At 36.0% G+C, this 27,278-nt stretch overlaps 1 protein-coding gene across 3 annotated transcripts; it reads left to right on the forward strand.

Annotated features, from left to right (window-relative positions):
• The first annotated feature begins 539 nt into the window (after positions 1-539).
• On the forward strand, positions 540-27,278 carry zgc:109889 (uncharacterized protein LOC553542 homolog). 3 transcript variants are annotated; one of them, XM_042759783.1, is made up of 10 exons: positions 540-797; positions 16,293-16,437; positions 17,363-17,497; positions 22,461-22,614; positions 23,226-23,343; positions 23,750-23,833; positions 24,205-24,383; positions 25,263-25,547; positions 25,885-26,279; positions 27,116-27,278. In XM_042759783.1, the coding sequence occupies exons 2-10, from the start codon at positions 16,305-16,307 to the stop codon at positions 27,271-27,273; spliced, it is 1,641 nt and encodes a 546-aa protein (XP_042615717.1). In that variant the 5' UTR covers positions 540-797; positions 16,293-16,304; the 3' UTR covers positions 27,274-27,278. The 3 variants fall into 3 exon arrangements, with proteins under 3 accessions (XP_042615717.1, XP_042615718.1, XP_042615719.1); XM_042759784.1 differs by having other exon boundaries at positions 16,296-16,437; XM_042759785.1 differs by lacking the exon at positions 23,750-23,833 and having other exon boundaries at positions 542-797.

The raw sequence follows: 27,278 nt of genomic DNA on the forward strand, positions 1-27,278 counted from the left end.
TTAAAGTTAATATGAAATGTAACATTTTTACTTGTAAAAACATTTGACCATTTTTAATAGAAAATGTATGTGTTGTAGAATAAAGAGATATTTATTTAACGTATATTGTGAGGTCACTTTAGCCAAGTACTTAAAAAATTTAAATTACTGTTAAATTTTTACATTTTTAAAAGTATATAACGTTTGTGCATGTTGTTTTATGTATTACCATCAGCGATGCTGCCATCTACTGATAAAATACTGAATGGAATAGGATGCAAATCATGCATAACCTATGCTCTAATTTTCAAAACTTGAATTTGCACAATTTTCTGTTTAGAAAAGCTCATACATTTTTCTTTACGTCACTTGTTTGTGCTTACACTGGCTTCACGCGTAACACGGGCATTTATCAGAGGACAGCACACACTGAAACGACGCAATATAATCTACCTTACTAGGCCGTCTTCATGTACTTTTTTGTGGAAATTTTATAGGCAAAGTGCTCATTTCTTCCTCCACTCGGTGCCTTTTTTTTTTTTTTTTTTGGTGGGAGGTGGTCAAGGCTTCGGTCTGCGCATGCGCGCAGGGCAGCGTTGGTCGCTCTTTAGCAGAAGACTCGACACTGTCAAGGTAACGCGCACGCTGGGGACAGTTCTGAGATTTACAAACAGCTGAACCTGTCTCGCGCACCGTTATTCACGTCAATCGCTGGCAGAAAATAGCCGCCGAGCGATTAATGCGATGTAACAACACAGAGGGACGGCAAATACGGACCGCTACCAGAGAGACGCCGCGCTAGCGCTTGATAAACACAGGTAAACAGTCTTTTAATCGGTTTTGCCTCTCATGGGCTTGGACAAAGCTGAGCTGCTAACGCTAACGTCGCGCGCAAGTGCTCTGTTTTGATCACAGGAAAAGACTGTGGTGTGTGTGTGTGTGTGTGTGTGTGTGTGTGTGTGTGTGTGTGTGTGTGTGTGTGTGTGTGTGTGTGTGTGTGTGTGTGTGTGTTATGACTGTGACGATGAATAATGTTGTACCGTGAACATACGGGATGTGCATTATATCGTTTGTTGGACAAACAAAATGTCGAGTCAGTTGAGGCTATATACATCCATATTTTTCTGTCTACAGTGTTTTATCATTCGTCGATCTAGTATGCCTAAAGGGCTTGTTGTCTCCAGAATTCCATGTGACTGATGATATATATGTGGGATATTTCTTGCTTTAAGTCACCAAAACAAAACCGTGATCGTGATAAACATAATCATAGTGGGTCATAATGTTTTTGAAAGTCTGTCCACCTTTTCAAATATTTATTCTTTTGAGATTTCTTAATCGCAGTTACATGCCTTTGAGTAAGTGTAAACGTTGGACCCTGTGCTCTGAGCTCTTAAACAACATTTGTATTAACTACAGGCTATGTCAAGTGCATTTCTTATGAGCCAAAGTATTTGGTTGTCATCACTTCTACATGAAAATGTCAATAATTATTTTAACCGTTTACATTTAAATACTGTTATGTATGTTTTAAAACGTTATATAGATGCCAACCCATCTCTAGGGCCCAAAAACGCCTCGGACTGCAGAGGGTTAATGTCTATTTTATCACATTAGGCAGAGTAAATGATTGCTTACCAACTTTGAAATGCCACATTAGATTATGACGCTGTCAGCATTTTGATGTCCCTCACTATGAGCCGGAATGGATCTGTTTAGTTGAATTTTAGCACTGATGTCAATTCTGTAGGTATACTGTAAGTATACAAGTCTTTAACACAGAGTCCAAGTCAAGTCTTTTGTATATTGTATTTTTTTCTCCTAAAAATAAAACCACTAAACAACTTTTTATGCAAGCCTTTTTTTTTCTAAATGCCTACTTCTTTTTTAGATATCTTTTTTGTCCAAAGTAAATGTCACAGACTCCTTTTTTATTGAAACTGTCTAAAATGTTTCTCCTTTATACCTAAATGTGTTGTTTTGTTGTTGTTGTTCTGCTTTATATGTGCTTGCAACTTGTAAAGTGACCTTGAGTGTGTAGAAAAGTGCTATACTAAAATTATTATACAATTTTAAAATGGAAATGTGCATATGTAAATGTAAAGACAATTCAGGAGCGTCAAAGTCAAGTCTCAAGTCACTTGGTTACAAGTCTAGTTAGGTAACAAGTTGGTTTATTTGTGTGAGATGTTGGGAAATTGAGTGGTGTTGTGTAGTGACATTCTTGCATTGGCCTGAAAGTGAGTAAATTATGACAGAAGTTTAATTTTTGGGTGACCTATGCTTTTAAATGCTCCCAATTTGCCCCCCAAAAGAATTTAATGTATGAAGTTCTATTGTTGTCATGTTGTTTATTAGTTAACCCAGTCGTGTGTTGAATGTGGAAGCTCCACCACATTGTATGGTTTGGGTGTTTTTCTATACTATGAGTTTTCCAGAGCTGTATTGGTGTTTGTGTGTTTTCAGAGCTGGGCTTCTCACTGCCAGGGCCTGCGTTAGAGTTTAGGTAACACTTGGGCAATAACAGTACACCCTTAGGTTTTTCTCCTTGAAAAGTGAAAAGAGTATGTATGAGTCTCTGTAGAAATTCATAAATCTCCACTTCAGCCAACATTTTTTTTTTAACCTGAAAGTCAGTTTAGCGTATCGTCTGTTGTCATACAGCAGGCCACCTCTCCCCTCTGTTGTTTTTATGTGCAACTGAAAAGCAATTGCTGTGTAAAAGGCTTTTGTTAACCGCCACCAAAAAAATGAAAAGAAGATGCAAGCATGGCCTGTCTATTGAGTCCATAAGGAAAGGCTCTTCCAGGACACAGTACATATATCAGGATATGAGAGAGATGGACCAAACCACTCTCTCTCTCATTTTCTCTTATTCATTCACTTAAATTGTCAACCGCCGTGAGTAGGTACTTATTAGGAGTAGGAGTCATTCAGTTCTGGTTCTGTGAACAAACACACATACACACGCAGCCTGTTTTACCGCTATGCTTACTCAGCAATATCGGGCAGCAGTAGGGCATGATCGATGATGTGTTGTTGTTGCAGTTACTGCAGTCACCGTGGTCATCATCGATGTTGTGAATCAATTCACTGCTGTACCATGTCATCAGTTTCAGCCCTGTATGGCTGGATGGTGCCAGGGACCTTATGAGTTCATAGAGTTAATATGAAATCTGTATAAAGGGTTCTCTGTCAGTGTTTGTAATAAAAAGCAAGATTCCAGAAAAGCATACCTCATTCCTACAACTATATCCAAGAAATATATGTATGTATGTATGTATGTATGTATGTATGTGTATCTCTTTTAATTTGTAAAAATAAACTAAATAGAAACCTAACAAAAACTTAATGACAAAGCCACACAACAAAATTACTAAAGTTAAACTTTACTAGACTAGAAAAGGTGTCAGTCAGCATGGGAAGGTCTGTTTTTCTGTGATCTCTGGTATGGTGATAACAATGGGTCTGGATGGTCGATTAATTGTCCAGCATCAAAATACTTTTGGCAACACCCATTTAAAAAAAAAATACTGTCAGCATGTTAAATCACCACTTTTGTAACAAATTTGCTGTCTTCATCAATACATTTCAAGACAATTATTGTCTATTTTCATGTTGCCTGCTGTGAGCAATGGTTTTATGCATCGGATTCCATAGGCCTTTCGGTTTTTTTTTTTTTTTGTTTTTTTTAAGGATTAAGACTTTTGTGCAATGACCTTGAACTAATTTAATTATACAGGATGCCTGGGGCCTAGCCATTTAGACAACCCACTAAGTCGATTTAGAAAATGTTTAGTTTTGCACTTTGTGCTCTGATTCCTTAAAGTCTTTATGAAATGGAATTTCCAAAAGATCTTAAAAAAAACAAATCGACAGAGAAAAAAAAAAAAAAGATTATTGGGGGGAAAAAACTGTAGGGCGTGACTTGCTTCTATCTATTTGTTGATTGGACTGAGGCCGATCTAAGTGTGAGCTTACAGTCGATTGTAGGAAAGAGCAGAGTTTAAGTGAACAACATGACTGGAGAAGTCTGGCATGCATCATCAGAGAAAAGTCTGTCGTAAGTAAAATATGAAATGAAAAATGCATGAATGAACTGTTTACAACAAGATCAATAACATGTTTTTAGAAAATAGATGAAATTCTGTGAATTTTTTGTTTGAAAATCAAACTGAAGTAATCCATTTATTTAGGTCTTTTCCTGGGCTGAAGGTTTCATCTATCTCCATTCAGCCCACAGCCTTATTTCACTCTCCAGTTAATCCGCTGCCTCCGTCTCTCCAAACACCCCAGTTTCTTTCGTCTGTTAGCCTGCCCCATTTACACAGATGAAGGACCCGTCCATATCCTAAAAAAGCGAATGGAACTCCAGATACAAAGCAGGTCTCAGATCAGAGCAGACCGCAAAGCACTCATCCCAGGGAGTGACCCCTTTTGCTCCAGGTCTTATCCAGCTAGGGGTTCATGCACTGGGGCACAGGGACTCCAGGTCACATGGTCGCCTGAGTGATTTGTCCTGATTGTGCTGAATGCAGCACATTTAATTGTGTGTGACGGAGTGAGAAGAGTTCATGGGAGAGAGACAGAAAAAGTGTTACTAACCCTCAAGCCCATCCCAGTTTATGCTATATGCTCTCATTTAATGCTAAAGTTTTGGCTTTTCTTAAACCAGAGGGACCCATATGTAACAAATTTTATCATGTCACATTAAAGCTGTATCATTCATGACAGAAAAGAATCTTTTTTTTGTTTGCAAATGGCATATCTGCATTTGCATTCAAAAATGCATTCAAAAGCAGATTCACAAGAACTGGTCCACATGATGAGGGCAGAACTTTTATTTATTGACATTGAGGGTCTTTAGTCTGTTTGAAGCAGGATTAACTAAAATTATTAAAAACGTGTTTGTTAATTTAAATAAAGAAGAAAAAAAACAAAAATGACAAAAGCTGAAATAAATGAAAGCTAAGTAAAAGCAGGGTTATTATAGTTAAAAAAAAGTAAAGGAGCACTACGATTACAAACTGGAAATGAATAAAAACTAAAACTGTTACTGAACTAAAACTAAAACTGGAATAAAAATAAATTAAACCTAAATAATATGAATAAAAAACACTAATAAAAATAACCAAAGCACATAAAAATTACTTAAACTAAAATTGAAATGACAACTGAAAATATAATATCAAAATACTAAAACTATAATAGTATATAAATAATACTAAAATAACACTGGTCTGGAGTTATTGACCTTGAGAGGGTTGTACAGTGGTTGCTCGGTCTAGCTGTTTGTCTAACTATCTTGTCTATTGAAGTGTTTAGCTTCTAATTTTTTTGATCAAGCAACAATCAGGGGGCATGAAAGGAAACCATGGCAACACTTCCTCTCAGTTTGCACTAATGACACACTTGTTCTGTATTCTAAACAGCTCTGAATATGTGGGATAAGGAAAGAGAATGTATATATATATTTATTTATTTATTTATTTGTATATTTGATTGGTGGCTTTGGTTCAGACTCTCAGAGAGCCCGAGCATTGATCCTGACTTTAAAGAGGTGAAGGGAAGCCAGCAGAAAGGGGGGCAGATAGGGGGATCAGGGGCTCTGGAATCTGAGCAGCACAAACAAATGTCTCCTCATCAGATCGACCTACAAGTGCAGCTCTGCTGTTCGTGCTCCTGAAAATTATTGATGAGAGAGGAGAAAGGAGGCAGAGATGAGTCTAGCGTTTGAGGATATTTGTCAGTTTTGTGTATGGTCACAAATATACACAGATATATGTATGATATTGATTTTTAAATACAGTAATGATTGCACAGTATGTCAGCGTCTCTCTCAAACATTTAATATTTTCAAAGATGAAGCAACATTTAAACATTTCTATAAGTATTTAGAAAATTAACATTAGGTATAGTGATTTCTGTCCTTATAGAAATAAAAAATGCATTATTGTTCAAAATTTTGGGGTCAGTAAAGTAGTAGTTTTATTCAGCAGGCATGTATTTAATTGATCAAAAGTGAAAGTGAAGACATTTATAATAGGGATGTTCATTTTGGTTGTTTTTCCTAACCGACAACCTATGTTCATTAACCGATTATTAACCGTTAAATGACAAGATTATTTTAAATCATAATTTAAATTAGAAAGGATACGTTTCTGTCACCCATTCCAATTCCAGGGATTAATTTTACATGTGCAAAAAGCAGCAAACAACAGAACATGAGTATTCACATGGTCATATCATATCACATTACGCACCTGCAGCACTTCTGTGAGCGGAGAAAAACATAAGAAAGCTAGGCTATGTGTATATATAACGGATAAATAGGCCTATATACGAGAAAATATATTTTTACTTTTACTTTTTACTAAATTAAGAAAATGAAAGAAAAATTGTGCAACAAGTAGCCTAGTTTGCAGAGTCTCGGTTCATTTTTTGTGCTGCGCGAAAGGAAACCAGATGGCAGAAAGCGGTATTCTGTTTTTCTTTAGGCTTATTTAACAAAAGCACAAAGATTTGTTTTTATTGTGAATGTACAAAAATAATAGCAAACTTTTTACAATTCTGATTATCTTTATGACTAAAAGTAGTTTCTTTCACTGTTAGAAAGAAAAACTTCAAGTGACTGTGCTTGTGCCACATGTGCGCACACAGCTAAGCTTTGCTTCCTTGACAATGCCTGTTCAAAAAATACAGTCAGTCAAACATATGGAAAAATTAGTTTTATGTGGACTTTGGAACGCGAGTGAAGTAGGCTACATAATAAATAATAATTTGCCATTCAAATACATCGCAAATACGGAAACAATTTGATTTTGTGTTGAATGAGAGACCCAACATTGGTTTCAGTTTCGTTTTAGCCTAAATTAATTCATTGTTCTTTTCTAAATACTGTTAATTGAAAGGATTTGCTGTGGAGTGAGGGGATCTAAAATAGCCTAGCTATGTTTACAGTGTTTATTATAATGTTTGTAAACATTTCCCGTCGGCATTAGGCCTATTTCTGAATAAAATAATAAAATGCGACTTATAGGTCTACGTGACTTTTTTTTCCTTTATTTTTTCTCTAAAAAACATTTTTTTTTATATATGCATAGCGCATTTTAACCATGCAGCAAACCTTTTTAAATATTTTGGATACATTTCTGATAAAAAGAAAAAGACTTTTTAAACCGTTTAACTGATTGTATTAATCGGTAAAAATTCTTCACGGTCGGTTAACCGGTTAAAATGAACATAAAAATAAATTCTATTTCAATTAAATAATGTTCTTTTGAACTTTGTATTCATCAAAAAACAAAAATAATAAGCAGTAGAACTGTTTTCAGCATTGATAATAATAAGAAATGTTTCTTGAGCACCAAATCAGCATATTAGGATTAGGATTATGCTTACTTTACCATCACAAGGATACATCACATTTTAAAATATTACAATAGAAAACCTTTATTTTAATTTTTAATAATATTTAAAAGTGTTACTGCATTCCATTTTGCCCAAATAAATGAAGTTTTGGTGATCATAATAAGCTTATAACTTGTGTAGACTTTTATCTTATCTACTGGATGGATTAAATTAGATTAAGTGAATGAATTTAAGCGTTCGTGGCTAATGATATGGTGGGTGATATTTTGTATGCAGACCACAGGCACTTGGTTCACAGTGGGAGACGAGTGTTTGATAGCATTCCACTGATTTTTAAACACATGTCTTAAAGAGAGGGAGAGCTGGGCTATTAATTCCATTATAAATGCCGTCTGTTTCACACAGAGCAGATGCTTTTGCACACACAATGATAGTGAATGACACTGAGTCACATAAAAAACAACCCACAGACCTACACATCTTCCAAAGCGGGTATTGCTATTTAATGACATGCAAACAGAAACTACACTCTTACTGCTGCTGTACTATTACTGCTCCTAATCAGATGATTGTGGATGAGTGTTTAGCATTGGTTAATGAGGTGAACCACATATGCTCAGCACTCTTATTCATGTCACATATTACATATTACTACTTTACATTCCCCCACACACATTACAGAATCTCATGACTCTGCTGCTCTCCCTGGGGTCCATGACCTCCTCCTGCTGTCTGAGAGAGATTGGGAAATTCAGATATATGTAGGTAGTCATTAAATAACCAAATTAAATAATGAATAAATGAATAGTTTTTCCATAAACACAGCACATACCGAACCATACCGAAACCGTGACTCTAAAATGATACCGTGATACAAACCGAACCATGAAAAAGTTGAACCGTTCCACCCCTAGTGTGTGTGTGTGTGTGTGTGTGTATGTGTATGTATGTATGTATGTATGTATATATATATATATATATACTGTATATATATATATATATATATATATATATATATATATATATATATATATATATATAAACAGAATCACAGAGTTGAAAGAGGATCATCCCCTTGTGTCAGTATTTTGTTGAACCACCTTTTTGGTTTAATTACAGCCTTTAGTCTGTTGGGATATGTGTCTACTATTTTAAAGCTCATATTAAAACCTATTTGTTTAGAATAGCTTTTAGTGATTTGATTGATTATTTTTTGTTGCTCTTCTTTTATAATGTACGGTGTTAGGGCTGCACAATTAATCAAATTTATAATCGCGATTACAATTACAAATGCCACAATTACGTAATTGTTCAAAGTGGCTATTAATTGTCTGATTCTTAAGATGTGTTTTTTTTCTTTCTACAGATTATCTTAAGGGTTTTTCCATTGTATTCATTTTAGTGTAAGTATAACATTATAATACCATTCATATTTTTACGGTTTTTTTTATTATTTAAAGAAGAAACCAGTCCAATGTACAGTTAACATTTGAACCTTAATGCTATAGAAAAGCAATAAAAGATTTTCTCTTTGAGTGTTTTCAGCTTGTTTATTTTCATATAAATATATGGCCTGCAGTTGCTTAAAACAATGGTATAAACATCATTCAATGTAAATTGTGATAATCGTAATTAGTGGTTGACCGATTCATTGGGTTTGCCGATTAATCGGCATAGATACTAGTTGATTGGCGGAACTATCGGTTATCGTCAAAAATCCATGCCGATAGTTTTCCAGGTTGCATCTGTTGCTGGAGTGGCTGAGAAGGGTCCGCTGTCATTATACAGTACGAGAGCAGCCTCTAGAGGTGGAAATCACTAACAGCATATGTTGTTTGTTTTGACACATGACACTGAGCGCTGCACAGAGAGGGAAAGTTCAAACGCGCATTTAAATGCAGCCGACAGAAAATCCTGCCGCGGAACAGAGCACCATTCACATAGTTTACCATTAAATTACATTATATTTGTCCCAAGTCATTGTTAATGTACATAATGACTTAACCCTAGGCTATAAATTATGTATTGTGCTCTTTCTGTGGCTCTAAACCATTCTGTATGCTTCATTTAGAGATAGGGCTGGACAATAATTCAATATCAATATGTATCGCGATATAATTTTTTTCAATAACGGTGATATGGTTTTTAAACACATTTCCGATATTTTTGATTTTCCAGTGTTTCCCATACATTGATTTATTTGTGGTGTTTGACTTCGTTGAATAAATATGAGCACTGCACGTTTCAAAATCAAAACACGTCGCGGGTGTTTTTCAGAAAAGTTTCGAAGGCATTTTCATTTTATCTGATAAAGAAGCGTTCATAAGCGCAGCTCCTTTGATTATAGCTGTTACTGGAGAAACCGCTGGGTCTACCACTCTCACAGCGCCTCCTGCTGGTAGACAATCAGTTTGCATTTAAGCCCGGCTCCAGCAACATGCTTTTTTTTCCCTGCAGCAACTCAAGAGCACTCTTCATACTCTTTATACTGACTAAAGCACATTTGTTTCAATCTATATCCAAAGTACTGCAAAAACAGTTAAATTTTGAAATATTTTTACTATTTAAAATAACTGCTTTACTTTAAAATTGTAGTTTATTCCTGAGATCCAAGCTGAATTTTCAGCATCATTACTCCAGTCTTGACATGATCTTCAGAAATCATTCTATTATGCTGATTTGCTGATCAATATTTAAGAGAGTTGAGTACTTTTTTCAGGATTCTTTGATGAATAGAAAGATCCAAAGATCAGCATTTATCTGAAACAAAGCTTTTGTAACATTACATTTTGATTACATTTGATTTGATTACACTATTCCATTCAAAAGCTTTGAGTCAGCATCATTTCTTTCGTTCTTTTTTTTTGGAAAGAAATTATAGAAATTTTTATTTAGCAGAGATGCTTTAAATTGATCAAAAGTGATGATAAAGACATTTATAATGTTAAAAATATTTCTATTTCAAATAAATGTTCTTCTAAACTTTCTATTCATCAAGAAACCTACTCAGCTGATTTCAACAAATTATTTTTGAGCAGCAAATCAGAATATAAGAATGATTTCTGCAGGATCATGTAATCAGAGTAATGATGCTAAAAATATAGCTTTGAAATCACAGGAATAAATTATATTTTAAAATATTTCCAAATATAAAACAGTTATTTTAAATAGTAAAAATATTTCAAAATCTTAGTTTTCTTGTTGTATTTTGGATCAAATAAATGCAGGCTTGGTGAGCAGAAGAGAATTCTTTAAAAACATTAAAAATCTTACTGTTCAAAAGCTTTTGACTGGTAGTATATATTAGACTATAGTTTGAAGTTAAAGATATTAATTTTAATTAGGTGAGACTGAAATGATTTTTTGACAGTGATTTCACATTTATTGTTTGTATGAAGGCTAAATACAAAAAATAATGTTTTTTTTTATTTTTTTAATTTTTTTTTTTTTTTCCAAAAAATATTAAATGGTTTTAAATGAGGTGTCAGACTTGGCAAATTCATTTTTCATAAATTTATATACACTGACATCTGTTGTGGGCGTTCTTGGCAGTTTTTACGAGGCTTTTTATAGTGTTCATATCGATATCGGAATTATATCGTATCGACCGAAATTAAGAAATATATCGTGGTATTAAATTTGGCCATATCGTCCAGCCCTATTTAGAGAGCTGTAATACAGATCGCACTTTCTGTTTCCCTTTGCTGTTTTTCAAAACACCAAACTTCAAACTCATTTACGCCACATTGTTCATTCTTGAAGCAAACTCTGTTTGGTGATTGTTCATTCTTGAAGCAAACTCCGTTTGATGATTAAATAAATAGTTTAAGACCGCTGCTTGAATTGAAAGTGACGTGTCTGGTGTGTGACTTCTCCTAGACGCAGCACTGCGCTTTTGCCCAGTGTGTAACTTACATGTATATATATATTTTTTTTCTTTTGAATAGATAATCATGCAGTGTTCTAAAATAGAAGCAAATAAAGTGTGAGAGTACACATACAATATCAATAATCTATGTATGTAATTTTAATGCTATGGCCTTGTGCACTGTAGATATTTAAAGATGGCCATCTTTAAGCATGACTGTTGAAATTAAATGGTAATACTTAACAGTAAGTGTCCATTTGTAATATTAATAAAAGGTGTAGAAGTATTGTTCCTAGTTTGTTCATTTCAACATTTACTAATGCTAATAGGCTACATATTAAAATTTTAAAAAAATTTTTTTAACATTAGTAAACTATGAAATAACTTTGATAATCAATATAATAATTAATATTAATATGTTTATTCATTTACAAAATATGGTTCAGTACTGCTACTGCTTTTTTAAAAATAGTAAAGCAATGTTTTAGTTTTTATTTAGTATCCATTTTTAAAACTATCGGTTGATTAATCAGTATCAGCCAGTGTGGTCCAATCTAGCTATCAGTATCGGTAAAATCCACTATCGGTCGACCTCTAATCATAATTAATAATTACAGTTACAATGTGTTGTCAAGGGAATAATCAACAATTATGATTTTTGTCATAATCGTGCAGCCCTATACGGTGTCCTTGAGTGCCTTGAAAGGTGCCTAAAAATTAAAGTTATTATTATTATTATTATTATTATTATTATTATTATTATTATTATTATTGACTGTTTGTGGACTGCAGTCATTTCAATGGGGTTTAAGTCTGGGCTCTAACTAGGCCAGGCAAGGACATTCACCTTTTTCTCCTTCAACCACTGTGTGCTCAGTTTTGCTGTGTGCTTTGGGTCATTGTCATATTGGAAGGTAAACCTTCTTCCCATTGACAACTTTCTGGCAGAGGGCAGCAGATTTTCCTCAAGAATTTGACAGTATTTTGCCCCATCCATTTTTCCTTCTATCCTGACAAGTGCTCCAGTCCCTGATGCAGAAAAACACCCCCATAACAGGATATTACCACCTCCATGCTTTACTGTAGGAATGGTGTTGTTTTGATGGTGAGCTGTATTGGATTTCTGCCAGACATATTACAGTATGATTACAGTTGAAAGTCAAATGGCTTTCTAAAAATATGTCCATATAGACTTTATTAAATTTTATTTCTGTTGTATTTTGTTGATTTTAGTAGATCAAGTTAAACTAAATGGAAAAAAATATATATATATTGCTTTTATTTTTTAAATACATTTTATTTTATTCATACATTTTAACCCTAAATGCCATGGAAAGAGTCTGTAATTTAGTTTTGAGTATGTAATTTTATTAAGTATGATAATTTTCTCTCACTTTTAAGGCCCGGGTATACTTCACTTTTTAAGTTCCATCTTGTGCACAGCTTTCAAAGTACACTCAGCCACAGATGAGTGTGGATATACTGATAAAATGCACATAATACTAATAAAATGCATATCATGAATTCTCTGAAAGTCAAAGTCACTTAAGAAAAAAAAGTGTCTATTGAATAAATGAATGTAAATGTAGGCAGGCAGTACACAGGGTTTTTTGAGAGACAGCCAGGTTTTGAGAGGGTCTGATGTGTTCTTTCATTACCCCCAAAAACAGACAGATATTCTCTCTCTCTCTCTCTCTCTCCATTAACCCATCCTTTTATTACTTACACTTCACACAGTCCAGCCGAGCGCTCGCGGGAGTGAAGATTACAGTCCTGTGCTTCTACAGTCTCGCTCAGCTCTGCTGCTTTATTCATGAGCAGACCGAGAGATTCAGAGAAGACCGATTAAAAGAGAGTGTGACTGTTTTAGAGCACAGTGATCTGTTATTGAACTGCTGTGTAATTGTTGTGATAGTGTGTGCCAGCACTTGATGAAAAGCAAGAAAAATATTCCATCATATTAACATTTTAAAAACATTGACACATAATTTAAAAGCCGTCCATTATTGACAGATAAAATATACAGTATCTGGTCTTTTGCATTTCCCTAATTAAGAAACATTCCCACGGTAAAGGATGCTAATAGTAATTGGAAGTGAAGTATTGGGGAGAAAATAGAGTTTTAAAATGTCCCTGTAAAGAAAAGACTGGGAGTGGGAAGGAAGGTAAAAAAGAGATTTCAAGTGTATTCCAGTGGAATAATTCTCATGGCATGTTCATTAAATTGGACATACTTCACACTGTGAGAGCAGAATTTTAAAAAATGAAAAAATTCATAACCCCTGTGATTGGTCTGACTAAAAGAGCCTTTGCTGTAGTTCTTGTGATATCAGTCACGTTAAAAATGCTAAACATTACAATATTTTAGTGACTAATGGTGTAAAGTGACGTTGTTATTTTTAGTGCGACCTCATGTAAGTGGAGGTCTGAATTTGACATCGTTGTTTGATTATTAATAGAATTCCACTACATTCAATCAAAAGTTTAGAATGATTAAGGTTTTTGTTCTGCAGTTGAAGATGCAGCTATTTGGTCAAAACTACAGTAAAAACAGTAATGTTATGAAATATTTTTACAATTTAAAGTGACCCGATAATGCTATTTTGAATATTGACTTTCATGCAGTGTGTAATGTAGCTGTATTAATGATCTGCAAAGTTATAAAGCCGAAAGTGCGCGATAAATAAAGTCATTGCCTCCCTAAAGAAAGAATTGACTCTGAACAGCCTAAATGAGTCGTCAGTAAATCGAATCCCACTTCCGTTAGGCTACACGTCATGAGGTAACACGTTTGCATAATGCCTGCCTATGTTCTACGTTGTCTGACTTAACCCCGCCCCCTCACTGTAGCTTCATGTAGTTAACATCATGTTGAGAAGACACTGTGTCCTACACCCTGAAAGTAAATTTCTTTTATTTTCACTTCCGAAAGATGAGGCCGCATTGCAGTATAACCTCCATTTTTTTTGTGTGTGTGTGTGTGTGTGTTACCTTCATTTTACTGACGACTGCTTCACAAAACGCTTTCACAAAATGCTTGCTCGTGTTCTTGTAAGATGGCTCAGTGCCTAGTGTATTTGGACCAGCTGGATCCACTAAATCACAACTTGTAAGTATGATAAATAATAGATGTTTATATTTTCTATCGAGTGCTCAAAATACGGAACTATGGCAATGGGTGTATCATTTCCGACATGCAGAGTACGTGGTAGACCAATCACAACAGACTTAGCCATCTGACCAATCCGAGCAGAGTAGGCTCACAGAAAGGAGGGGTTTAGAGAGACTGAATCTTAGAACTGCTTGAATGAATTGTTTGAGAATCGTTGGAAAATGAGGTGATATCAAATGCATAATTCCCCAAATGTTTGTTCTTGCAAGATGGCTCAGTACTCAGTTTATTTAGACCAGCTGGCTCCGCTCAATCACAACTTGTAAGTATGATAAATAATAGATTTTTATATTTTCTATCGATATTTTGAAAAAACAAAAGTGTTTTTGGCGTTGCATGCATGTAAACCTATTGTAGGAGATTTCCAAAACAATATTAAGAACCTTAAAATGGCATAATATGGGCACTTTAAAATAACTGTTTTCTATTTTAATATATCTTAAAATATAATTCATTTCTGTGATTCCAGTGCAGAATTTTTAGCAGACACCATTCCAGTCTTCAGTGACACATAAATCTTTTCTTATTATTATCACGAAAAATGGTTGAAAACAGTTGTGCTGCTTAATATGTTTGTGAAAACCATGATTTGACATTTTGAACATGATGGCTTTTTTTTTTTAAGATTATTTGATGAATAGAACAATATAGGTTTGTCAACATTTACTGTCTAGAATGTTTTCCAATCACTTTCCCACTGAAATAATAATTAGAGACACAAAGAAAGCAGGAACACACACACGTCTGCTGTCCCACCAGGCTATAACAGCGCTCTTTTCATGTCTCATTAGCAGCATACTCGTCCGCTTTAGTTGCCAGGCGATGTTGACTGTGTGCCCAGGTCACTGAACCATTGCGCTTGTATCAGTGTGTGTGATGCCAGTGACTGTCTTTATGACTGTTTGTCTGTGGTCATAGGTGGTCTGTAAACAGGAGCAGACCACAGTAGGTCCTTTTTCAAAAACAGGGACCCAGTTATGTCAGACATTTCTATTAAATACAGGCAAATGATTATTCAGCACAAAATGCTTAAGGCATGCTGGTTCAACCGAAAAGACAATGTAAGCATATTAGGTTGTAAGATTTGATGTTATGGAACTGATTTCAAATTTCATGTTAACACTTTTTACCTTTACACTGGCTTTCTTTTTGTACATAGTGAAGAAGTTCCAGAGCTATGTGTACAGTCACTCGCCTTGTCGGGTTCTGCTTTGTCACCTTTAAACATTCGGTTTTATGTGACATATTGAACATTGTTATCCAGCTGACTAACAAAGATGATTTTTTAAAGAATTTTGTAATCTTGGGAGCATCAAGCAAATCACATGTTTTGCAATATATGCCTTTGTTTTTGTTTGTTTGTATGTTATTTTAGTGTGTGTATGAATGGTAGAGAATGAAGAAAAAATATAGTTGATATATTATACTGTATATTTACATTTATGGTTAAAAGTGAATCAAGGAAATTATCAAATACATTTCAAAAGATGAAATCTACATAAAATATACATGTATTATAAATTTAAAAAACATATTTTAAAATTGTGTGAAAATATACTTTTCTCTTAAATGTCATATTTTTATATTGGCTGTGAGGATTCTCAGTTTTAATTTGTTTATTTTATGGCAGTTTTTTAGTTATTCATTTTTCAACAATTTAAAAACCTAATAAATATGTTGTAAAAACCTATATTTTTAGTAAGTTCAGGAAATTTTCATATACTTTTACAAACAATTTAAAAAAACAAAATATTTTTCTCATAACTGTATGCATGTATTTTCTCAGTTTAAGTGAAAGTTTATTTTATAGCTCTGGAAATATACTTCCTTATTTGATGTTGATTTGAGTTCATTAGCTGGTTGATTTGTGTCTTAATGGGCCTCCCTGTTTCTCTCTCTCAGCAGTAGCCAGTCATGCCGCTGGTGAAGAGGAGTATCGAGCCCAAGCACCTGTGTCGAGGAGCTCTGCCTGATGGAGTGCTCAGTGAGCTGGAGTGTGTCACCAACAGCACCCTGGCGGCCATCATCAAACAACTGGGCAGCCTGAGTGAGTGACATCCTGATTTTCTCTCTTTTTCTCTCCAGTATTAAAACAAAACAAAAACCTTATTCATCCTTTTGGCAGTATTCAATTCATAGGGTGTTTTTTTTTATATATATATATATATATATTTAGTGTAGACACTGTAAAAAATATAGTTAAAATAATTGGGCCATAATTAGTCAGAAAGAGCTTTATTGCCAAGTATGTTTACACGCATAAGGAATTTGTTTGGCCTTTGGAGCTTCCAGTGCAGAAGAAAGTACAGACATTGTGCAAACATACATGATACACAGTAGAGATGAACTATAACACTAACATAAGAGAACATTAAATAATGCAATATAATACAGAAGTAGAAATATAGAGAAAAACATATATAATTGTTTTAATGAATGTACAGATATGTTATTTTCAAGTGTGCAGTTTATGTAGTTTACAAATGTTCAGTTTTCAGATGTTATGTATAAATGTGTCCGCCATAATGGACAATGTATAGTTGCGAAAGTTTTAATTGTCCAGGCTGAATATAGCCTGTTGGAAAAAAACTGTTCTGGTGGTTGGTGCTTTGTAGTGCCAACCAGAGTGCAACATTTGAAAGAGAATATGGGCTTAGCCCTTTTTCTCACTCTGGAGGTAAAGATCTGCCTGCAGATATTTTCTTGCAAAAATGTTGTCATATATTATTAAATAGAGACTGTGTTGACACAAGCAAATTATTTCCCAACCAAGGTCTTTAACAATTTAACTAGTTTAACTATGGCTAATTTTACCAGCATGGAAACCCTCTTAATCAGAAGGCATGGATAGAAGGATGAATAGAACCACTGTGCTAGTCCATTAGTTAGACCAGTACCCAGCCTAGCATGGAAGTTCAATTGATCTTCTCCGTATGCCATTCTCTTACCTTCTGTCACCATCTGTCTTGCAGGTCGTCACGCAGAGGACATCTTTGGAGAGCTGTTTAATGAAGCCAACAGTTTCTACATGCGTATGAATAACCTGCAAGAGAGAGTGGACCTGCTGGCTATCAAAGTGACCCAGCTGGACTCCACCGTGGAAGAGGGTAATGTCAAGCGTTAAGCCTAATCTCTGCATCATCTCCAGATTTTATCAAGCTTTCAGCTGTAGCAGCTAGCAGCTGGAGAGAGGCTGAGAGAGAGCGCGTTTGCCTTCGAGTGCTGTCCTCTGTAATGGTCTTCTTTTAGCCTGTAGTTAGAGGGATGACCCAGCTTTCTCTGCCATGAAAGGGAGAGACATCAAACTGTATCACTTTACTCATCCCTCTACTCCTCTCATCTCTTTCTTTTGTTCTTCTCTCTGTCGAATAGAAAAATCCAGTGTCTGGTGGCACTGTCTCTTGTCTCAATCAATGAAGCAGATAGCAGAGCTCAGCAAGACTCTGATGTCAGGCTATGTGTTTGATGGACATAAGAGAAGAGATGTTTATCTGTAAACGCCCTGTCCGTATGCAAAATAAAGATTAGGGCCACGCTACATGTTCTAACGATGTCCTCATCTATTTAAAACATTCAGCCCAGCTGTGATCGATAACTGGAGAGCCGATAAAGAGCGTTTAATATGTTCCAGCTCCCCTGTGACCCCTCACTAACGGAGAAGAAGCATCGACGTTTCTTTTAAAGTCTGAGTGTTCCATTATCACCTGATTCACAGTGAGCCATGACCTGATTCACAGTGAGCATGTGTGTGTTTATTGCACTCTAATGTCTATCTCAGGTCCGTCTGACCTGATGGTGATCTGGGGTTTATGTGTGCTGCATGTAGAATGGAGGGTTGGGAAGGAGATGGGGAATGGGAGGAGGAAAGGAATGAGATCTCTGAGGTCTCTGAATATCGAGACATCTCTCAGAGAGGAAGAGACAGAATTTTTCTGTGTGTTACCAGAAAGGGTGATGGGGTTTGCTGGCATTCGTGGATGTGTCTGATCCAAAAATGTCACCCCACCCCCCCCTCAACATCCAGAATAATATTTAATTTATAACCAGCCATCCAGACTTAAAACTGAGCTTCTTTTGCACTCAAACAGACTGTGCACAAAGACAAAAGAGATATTTAGAGATAAAACAAAAGAGAGAACAAAATAAATAAACGAGGAAGAAAACTGAAACTAATTAAATGAGGCAAGTAGTCAGTGTGTGATTTGTAGAGCTGTATATTAGAGAGCAGTGCCTCATTAGATAATAGTATGTGTTAGAGCCAGGGTTATTATAGTTAACTAAAATTGTAAAAGAGTAAAAAATATATATATATATATATTTTAAAATATATTTTAAAAATCTTTTTTTTTCAGCTAGTAGCCAAAACATTTCTTATTGTCGTTACATTTAACAATGTAATAAAATAACTAAAATTTTAATAAGTAAAAACTATATAATAATAATGATAAAAATGACAAAACATGAAACAAAATTACTAAAACGTTAACTTAAACTTTTAAGATTAAAATGAAAACAGAAAATATCAAACTATTAATATAAAATATTAATAAAAACTATAATAGTATCTTAGTGATACTAAAATAATACTGCTCAGTTCAGACGTTTTTTTGAATCAATAACATTCTAATTAAGGGTGAATCTAACAGGAATCACTTCTAAATGAAAAAGACAACCATTTTAATAGTCAAGGCAGAGATTAAGTGTAAGATTAAATGTGTGATCTGCATCATAAGTGTTTTAGACTGAATGTCTGTTGGTATTTGAACAAATGGACAAGGAGAGGGCTTTTCTCTTCCATTACTGTAGCATTGCATTGTGGCTCAAAGCTCATAGTACATATTTTGAAAAGCAGAACCATCTTGTTTTATAAGTTGTCCCAGGTTTGACCTTATATACCCCAGTCCTGCCATCAGATCAGCTAGTATGCTGAATATTGAATTATTAATGTTCAATAAAGCAGTACAGTGGCCCCTGAGGCACAGTCAGCGCTTTAATATTGTGAGTGTTCTGCTGTGGTATACATAATTACACAATATCGCATCCATTATCGCAGATGAATCGTCTTCGATAATGAACCCAATATGGTGTAGCTTGTCAGTGAACTATGGCTCTGTCTATTAAATGCTGCTCCATCTGAAAGCAGGTGATGGAAATTTACCGCTAATCAGGGAACCGGCTTTACTGACGAGATGCGCGTGATCATCGCATGTGATATATCGCCCAGCCCTAATCATCAGTAGAGGTCTAAACATTTCATCCATTGTTATTAAGGACGTAGCACTATCTGATCACTTCTGTATTTTCTTTGATATATTGATCTCTGCTACCACTGTATCTAGATCTGTCTCTGTCAGAAAAAGATGCATTAACGAAAACACTCGTGTGCTATTTATGGAGGCTATGTCTCTAACCCCAAGCATTTCTGCAGACTCTGATCCTCTTGATTCCTTTAACTCAAAAGTTAAAAATGTTATTGATGACATGACTCCTGTGAAAGTCAGACAGAAAACAGCTTGGAGAAAATCAATAGCAGTACAGAGTATTAAAAGTCAATGCAGAAAAGCTGAGCGGATGTGGAGGAAGACGAAACTTGAAATTCACTATATCATCTTTAAAGGCAGCCTTCATGCTTTTAATGTGAAACTAGCCACAGCTAGACAAACTTTCTTCTCAAACATTATAAACAGTAACTTAAACAACACTCGCACTCTTTTTGCTACTGTTGAGAGACTGACAAACCCCCCCAAGTCAGATTGCCATTGAAATGCTCTCCGACAGCAAATGCAGTGAGTTTGCTTCCTTCTTTTCTGAGAAGATCAGTAATATCAGGAAGGCGATTGGCACATCCCCAAGTTATGCAGAGGTCAGACAGATTCGACTGCAATATCAAAAAGAAGATACTATGTCTGCTTTTGAAAAAAATGTATGGCAACATTTTGGAAGAAATAGTACAGCACCTTAAATCGTCAACCTGCTAACTTATTTCACATCTTATTTCACACACTTCCCACATATTTTTTCAAAAGGGTGCTAAACTGTTTAGAAGCAGATCTCTTAGAAGTGGTGGACTGCTCACTTCTTTCTGGGACTTTTCCAAACTCCCTGAAAACTGCAGTTGTTAAACCCCTTTTGAAAAATCTTGATAACACCATTTTGAGCAACTATAGACCAATATCAAATTTTCTTTTTATAGGCAAGATTATTGAAAAGGTAGTCTTTAATCAGCTGAACAAATACTTTAACTCAACTGAATACCTGGAAAATGTTCTGTCTGGTTTCCGACCGCATCACAGCACAGAGACAGAGCTCATCAAGATAATAAATGATATTCGCTTAAATTCTGATTCTGACAAATTATCAGTGCTGGTCCTACTAGATCTCAGTGCTGTGTTTGACACTGTCGATCATAACATACTACTAGAGAAACTGGAAAACTGGGTCGGGCTTTCTGGGATGGTAATCAAATGGTTCAGGTCATACTTAGAAGGGAGAGGTTATTATGTGAGTATAGGAGAGCATAAGTCTAAGTGGACGACGTCCATGACATGCGGAGTCCCACAAGGCTCAATTCTTGAACCGCTCTTGTTTAGCCTGTATATGCTCCCAAGTCAAATAATGAGAAAGAACCAAATTGCCTATCACAGCTATGTTGATGATTCCCAGATTTACCTAGCCTTATCTCCAAATGACTACAGCCCCATTGACTCCCTCTGCCAATGCATTGATGAAATTAACAGTTGGATGTGCCAGAACTTTCTTCAGTTAAACAAGGAAAAACTGAAGTCATTGCATTTGAAAACAAAGATGAAGTTCTCAAGGTGAATGCATATCTTGACTCTAGGAGTCTAACAACTAAAAATCAAGTCAGGAATGTTGGTGTGATTCTGGAGACAGACTTTAGTTTCAGTAGTCATGTCAAAGCAGTAACTAAATCAGCATACTTTCATCTAAAAAAAAACATTGCAAGAATTGGATGTTTTGTTTCCAGTCAAAACTTTTAAGTTATGTTTTATCTTCTGCGCATGTGTCACCCAGAAGGCTGCTGCCAGAATTCTGACTAGAACCAGAAAATCAAAGCATATCACACCAATCCTCAGGTCCTTGGGCACTGGTTTCCAGTTATATTTAGGATTGATTTGATGTACAGTACTTTTACTCGTTTATTAATCACTCAATGGCCTAGGACCTAAATACATAACAGATATGTTCACTGAATATAAACAGACTGTTCAGATCATTAGAAATACCAAGGGTTCACACAAAACAAGGGGAATCTGCTTTTAGTTACTATGCTGCCCGCAGATTGAAAAGCTGTACCTGCATGAATGGTCACGTGACATGCGTTTTAGGTTGTGTAGTGTAGACGGAGATCGTTTCTGAAACGCCAGTGTAGACAAGGATCATTTTCATTCTAAAATGCCATTTTAAAACGAAAATGCACTAGTGTAAATGGGGCCTCAGTCTACTGGAAAAAAAGAAACCAAACAAACATGCAATTGTGAGGCTGAAGCTCCACATGCTCTAGGGCAGGCAAAGCAATGATGTTGCTCTTAAATGCGCAGCTGATGTATCATATGTTTGTGCCATTCCTGATTTTCCAGGGTGAGAAGCAGAGTATGTGAATAAGAGAATGACTATCTGCTTTCTCCTGAAGAGCTTCATCCTTTATTTCAGCAAACACATAAGAGACTTAAGCAGAGATTTCACAAAGCTCTACTTTAAGGCCCCTTACACTTTATGCTGATCAGTTGACAGTGTGTCTTAGTCAAACCAGACCTTTAATCACCATATAGTAAATATTAAACTGATCTCAGATTTATTTATCAGTATTATTGGGTAATGGCAGTTACCTTCATATAAGTCTATTTCATCTTGTTCCATTTATTCTCCATTCTCTGAAGTTTTAATATCCTATGCCGTTTTTCTTCTCTGCTAAATATCTTGTACTAAGAATGTTTAGATCTTTGAACTAAAAAATTACATATATACAAATTAAGAATGCCATTTTTGCAATCTCAATAATGAAATGAAAGCATAAATTTGAACTCTTCCTCTATCCCCCATCTTCAGTCTCTCTGCAAGATATCAACATGAGGAAGGCCTTCAAGAGCTCCACCATTCAGGACCAACAGGTGGTTTCCAGAAACTCAATCCCAAATCCTGTCCTGGAGCTCTACCACCGCGGAGACAAACCTCCCCCTCTCAATATTCTCAGCCCTTACAGGTGAGATCATCATTATCCTCACTCCAATCTCTGCATTATTAACTCATGTCAAATAACATTAGCAACATTGCATCTCTTACTTTTCTTCTGTAGCATAACATCCGCTCAGCAGGTTTTAAAATAGTGTAACTTTTCCAGCAACAAACTAATTTTAAGGCAAATAATGATGTAGTGCAGAGGTTCCTAAACTTTTTACTACGAAAGGCCAAAAATCAAAATTGATTGAAGGCTGTGGACTGAAAGTAAATGTTGCTAAACGATATTATATTAAAATGTTCAATTAAAAAACAATGTAGTTCACTTATCTACATTTCAATGCCAAAATGAAAAAAAAAAAAGATAAATTAGAAATGAAGAAAATGCTGCAATTGCATGTTTTATTTCCTATTTCCACGTTCCCTGGTTTGTGCATCTCTGGTGTAGTGTGACAAAATGATAAATCACTCGCTGCATACCAAACACACACTCCTAGAATATTCTCTCTCTCAAGTATGTCTGAAAACCCAGTTCAAGGTTGTTGTTTTTTTGGTTTCTACCCTAATGCTTCAGTACATCTCTACACAGAAAATGCTATTGTAGCAACCATCATATGTCTTTCTTTCTTTTTATAGAGATGATAAGAAGGACGCACTGAAGTTCTACACAGACCCCTCCTACTTCTTTAACCTCTGGAGGGAGAAAATGCTGCAAGCCACAGAGGACAAGAGAAAAGAAAAGAGGAGACAGAAGGTGTGTGTCTATTGCATATATATATGTTTTTGTGTGCACTTTATAGTCCTGTTTCACACTGTCTGTTCTTTCTACAATCACATACTGCTTTAAGGATGTCAAAAATGCTGGAACTTCCAAAAACCAAAAAGCTGAAACCAAAATAAGTGTTGTTGTACGTGGTACAGTACATGGTTAAGACTGACTTTAGCTTTAACTTTAAACTTTTAACAAGTGCTGGAAAAATGCTAAGCACATTTGGGCCCCCTGTAAAAAGCATTTCTCAGATTCATTTCCTCTTGACAAACCAGAAGCTTATGTGTTTATATGCAAAGAAGAAAGCAGAAGGAAACACATCAGTGGATGTGTCTTTGTATGTGCATGAATGAGAGCTCTAACTCCCCCAGACTTTGCCCCTTCTCTCTAGACAAGCAGCTCAGGCCAGACTCACTCAGACCAGACTAAGTCCCACTCCAGGCAGGCCCTTCTCAGAAGCCCCCTCCTATCCTCCGTAAGAGACCTGCATTTCTGTCAGTCCTTCTATTCATCTGTGAGCCCCTCACTTTGCTGACTCCAGTTTGTGCATTCACTTTCTTTCCCTGCAGTCTCTTCACTAGCTTTTCTACTGAGTGTGTGTTTATGTGTGTGTTTAATGCATTCCCTGAATTATGTAGAAAACTTTCTTCACAGCACTTTTCAGTGAAAAATGTGGACACTACACTCTGTGTGTGCGACTTTGCTCTTTTAGCTTACAGTCTAAAACTCTTTCACTAAATGTGATGAATCCCTGGGCTTTCTGAAACACTAGCCTTTCTTTCTCCCTCACTCTCATTCTCTCTCTCTCTCTCTCTCTCTCTCTCTCTCTCTCTCTCTCTCACTCAGGAGCAGCAGAAACAGGTGGAGGACCCCAGTCGTGAGGTGAAAAAGGTTCGTAAGGCACGGAATCGTAGGCAGGAGTGGAACGTAATGGCGTATGATAAGGAGTTCCGCCCAGACGCCCGCTTCACGCCTTCTCCGTACCATGGCATGTCCTCTGAGGGCTCACTTTCACCAGACAACAGGTTGGGTGCCTCTTTTGCTTTAATTTTTTTCCATGGCAATACAAGTGGGCTGCGGTTTAGCATAGCTCTCTACTGCCATCTGTTGACACTTTGAGTTGCCAACACTTGGAGCTGTCTGTTTGTGTTTATAGTCATACCAGCAATCTAAAGCATCACAGCTTCATACTGTTCTATTTATTTATTCGTTTTTATTTTTACTTTAACTTTTGATAATCAGGTTAAACAATTATTTCATTGGGGAAATTATTTTACAGTTTGCCTATTGTGATGATTTTAATAATGCTTTTTTTGTGGTTGTTAATTTTCCTAAAAGTTCTGTCATTAGACATGGTCGTTCTTTCTCGCATAATTAAGCAAATAAAACAGCAGACTCATGTACAAAACATTTAAACATCTAAGTTAAAAAACTGGTTGGTAAGTTTGATTCATTTGGTGAATCAGTTCAAACTGTCTCTTTTAATAAATCGGCTCTGATCCTTTGATTTGTTGTAACCCTAACCCTGTGTGAACATTTCATATATTTAAATGTTTTAGATACAGAGTTTTAGATGTATGTTGAAAATATGCAGTATGTACTGTAGGTGAATGGTGCTGTTGATTGTTTTATTGAAGGGAAGAATGTTTACATTGGTTACATATTAGAATGAACAAATAATGCTAACTTATTAGAATGATTTTTGAAGGATCATGTGACACTGAAGACTGGAGAATGGCTGCTGAAAATTCTGCTTTCCCATCACTGGAATAAATAACATTTTCAATATTAGTTTTAAAGCTCAAGAACCTGTAAAGATATTTGCATTTAATATTTCTCTCTTCATTTCTTTTTCCCCTTCTCTCTCATTTGTCTATCACTCTCTGTCTCTTTTCCATCATCAGGTCGGTTGCCTCAGACTTGGGTGAGCACTCTTACCCAGGCAGCCCCAGTCACCCGGCTCAGCAGATGGCCGTGGCCAGTGCCTACTCCGCTGCCAATGGCAAAGATCACCTCATGGCACCCTCTCATGTCCAGACCCAGTCCCTAGACCGTGTGTATCGGCCGGCCGCTTCCTCCTCCACTCCACCTGGGAGACAGACTATTGGCAGGGTTCAGAAGTCCCATGGACAACCAGTCACAGACCCTGCTCTCAACGGGCCACGTCCCCTGCAGGCTAAAGACTTCAGGTCTGTTATTCTTTAGCTGCTCTTAATTCAGTTTATATCTATAATATAAAGGGTGTAAAGCAGGGTTTTCTAATCATTTATATTATTTACATGAAACACCCACAAATTTCAAATAAACTTTCTAACCAGTTCTAACCGTTCAGTAAATATGAGTAATAAATTTAATGACTCGTTTTGTCATTAAATTTAATGACAAAATAAAGACCAAAGAGTTTTGGCCTTTAAAAAATAAAAATAAAAAGTTTTTACTAACTTGTGGTGAGCTCTGGGCTTGGAGCTCATCTCCTGAGTGCAGTAAATGTGTTTGATTCATTTCTTTTCTCTGTTTGTATCTCAGTGGTCAGCAGTCTCAGCATCGAGAGTATTTCGTACCTCCTGCTCCTCCTCCACCTCCTCCTATCATTCCTTCCGCCCAGACTGCCTTTGACAGTCCCACTGGCCCCTCCTCTGCCCCGGCCAGTGCTATGCCATCTCTTTCCCAGACCTACAATGCTTCTCCTCCCACCCCTGCCCTCCCTGCTTCCTACACTCCTTCCCCAACCCATCCTCCTCCCGCAGCCCCCCCTCCACCTCCACCTGGGCCGCCCACACACCCCCACCCCCACCCACACCTTCACTCACACACCATGCCCACTGCCCCTGCGGAAGCACCAGTTGTCCCCAGGAAGGGCCAGATACCTCTCATCCCAATGAGCGACGCACGCAGCGACCTGCTGGCAGCCATCAGACGAGGTCAAGAGATCTCTCATTAAGTGGGGTTTGGGTGTTATGATGTCACATGGTGACTACAATGTACTTTACTTTACTTTATTTTTGCATTATGATAAGAACTGGTGGCGTTATGAAAACAATGTAAAAACTCTTAATGTTCTCTTATATTATGTAAATTCTTATCATATAAAAGACTATTGTATTATATTATATTAATTCTTGAAAAAATTTGTTTTTTAATTTTAATGTTATTTATTTATTTATTTATTATTTAAGAAGAAATGTGGCCTTTTTTTTTTCTTTTTTGGAAGGGTGCATAAAATTTATAAAAAGTGACCGTTAAGACATTTATAATGTTACAAAAGATTTTTATTTCAAATAAATGTTGCTCTTTTGATCTATTATACTGAAAAAGTCAGTTTCCACAAAATATTAAGCAGCACATCTGTTTTCAACATTGATAGTACCAAATCAGCATATTGGAATGATTTGTGAAGGTAATGGCAGCTAAAAATTCAGTTTTTATGAACAAAATAAATTACTGTTTAAAATTACTTAAAATAGAAGACAGTTGTTTTAAATCAAAATAATATTTCATTATCTTACTGTTTTGATCCAATAAATGCAGCTTTGGTGAGCATAAAATACTTCTTTTAAAAAAAATGTTAAAAAATCTTACTGACACCAAACTTTTGAACAGTATTTTTTTTATTTTTTTTATTTTGGGGTGAAATATGGCCTGAGCCGTGTTTCTTAACAGTTCTTGAGAGTTTTTTTTTTTGTTTGTTTGTTTGTTTGTTTGTTTTTTTCATCTCTGGTTCTCACTTTTGCTGTTTTGTTTTGTTTTTTTCTCATAGGGATCCAGCTGCGTAAGGTGCAGGAACAGCGGGAGCAGGAAGCAAAGAAGGAGCCAGTTGGGAACGATGTGGCCACTATATTATCTCGTCGCATCGCCGTGGAGTACAGCGAATCTGATGAAGACTCTGAGCTGGACGAAAATGAGTGGTCAGACTGAGACAT

The sequence above is a fragment of the Cyprinus carpio genome, chromosome A7, assembly GCF_018340385.1.
Source record: "Cyprinus carpio isolate SPL01 chromosome A7, ASM1834038v1, whole genome shotgun sequence".
In the NCBI taxonomy this organism is placed as follows: domain Eukaryota; kingdom Metazoa; phylum Chordata; class Actinopteri; order Cypriniformes; family Cyprinidae; genus Cyprinus; species Cyprinus carpio.

Bases quoted from the DNA above. Each gene is read 5' to 3' on its own strand.
- zgc:109889 (XM_042759783.1), top strand. From the start codon at position 16,305: ATGCCGCTGGTGAAGAGGAGTATCGAGCCCAAGCACCTGTGTCGAGGA. The intron at 24,384-25,262 runs GTTGGGTGCCTC...TTCCATCATCAG, and splicing joins TCACTTTCACCAGACAACAG to GTCGGTTGCCTCAGACTTGG. The intron at 25,548-25,884 runs GTCTGTTATTCT...TTTGTATCTCAG, and splicing joins CTGCAGGCTAAAGACTTCAG to TGGTCAGCAGTCTCAGCATC.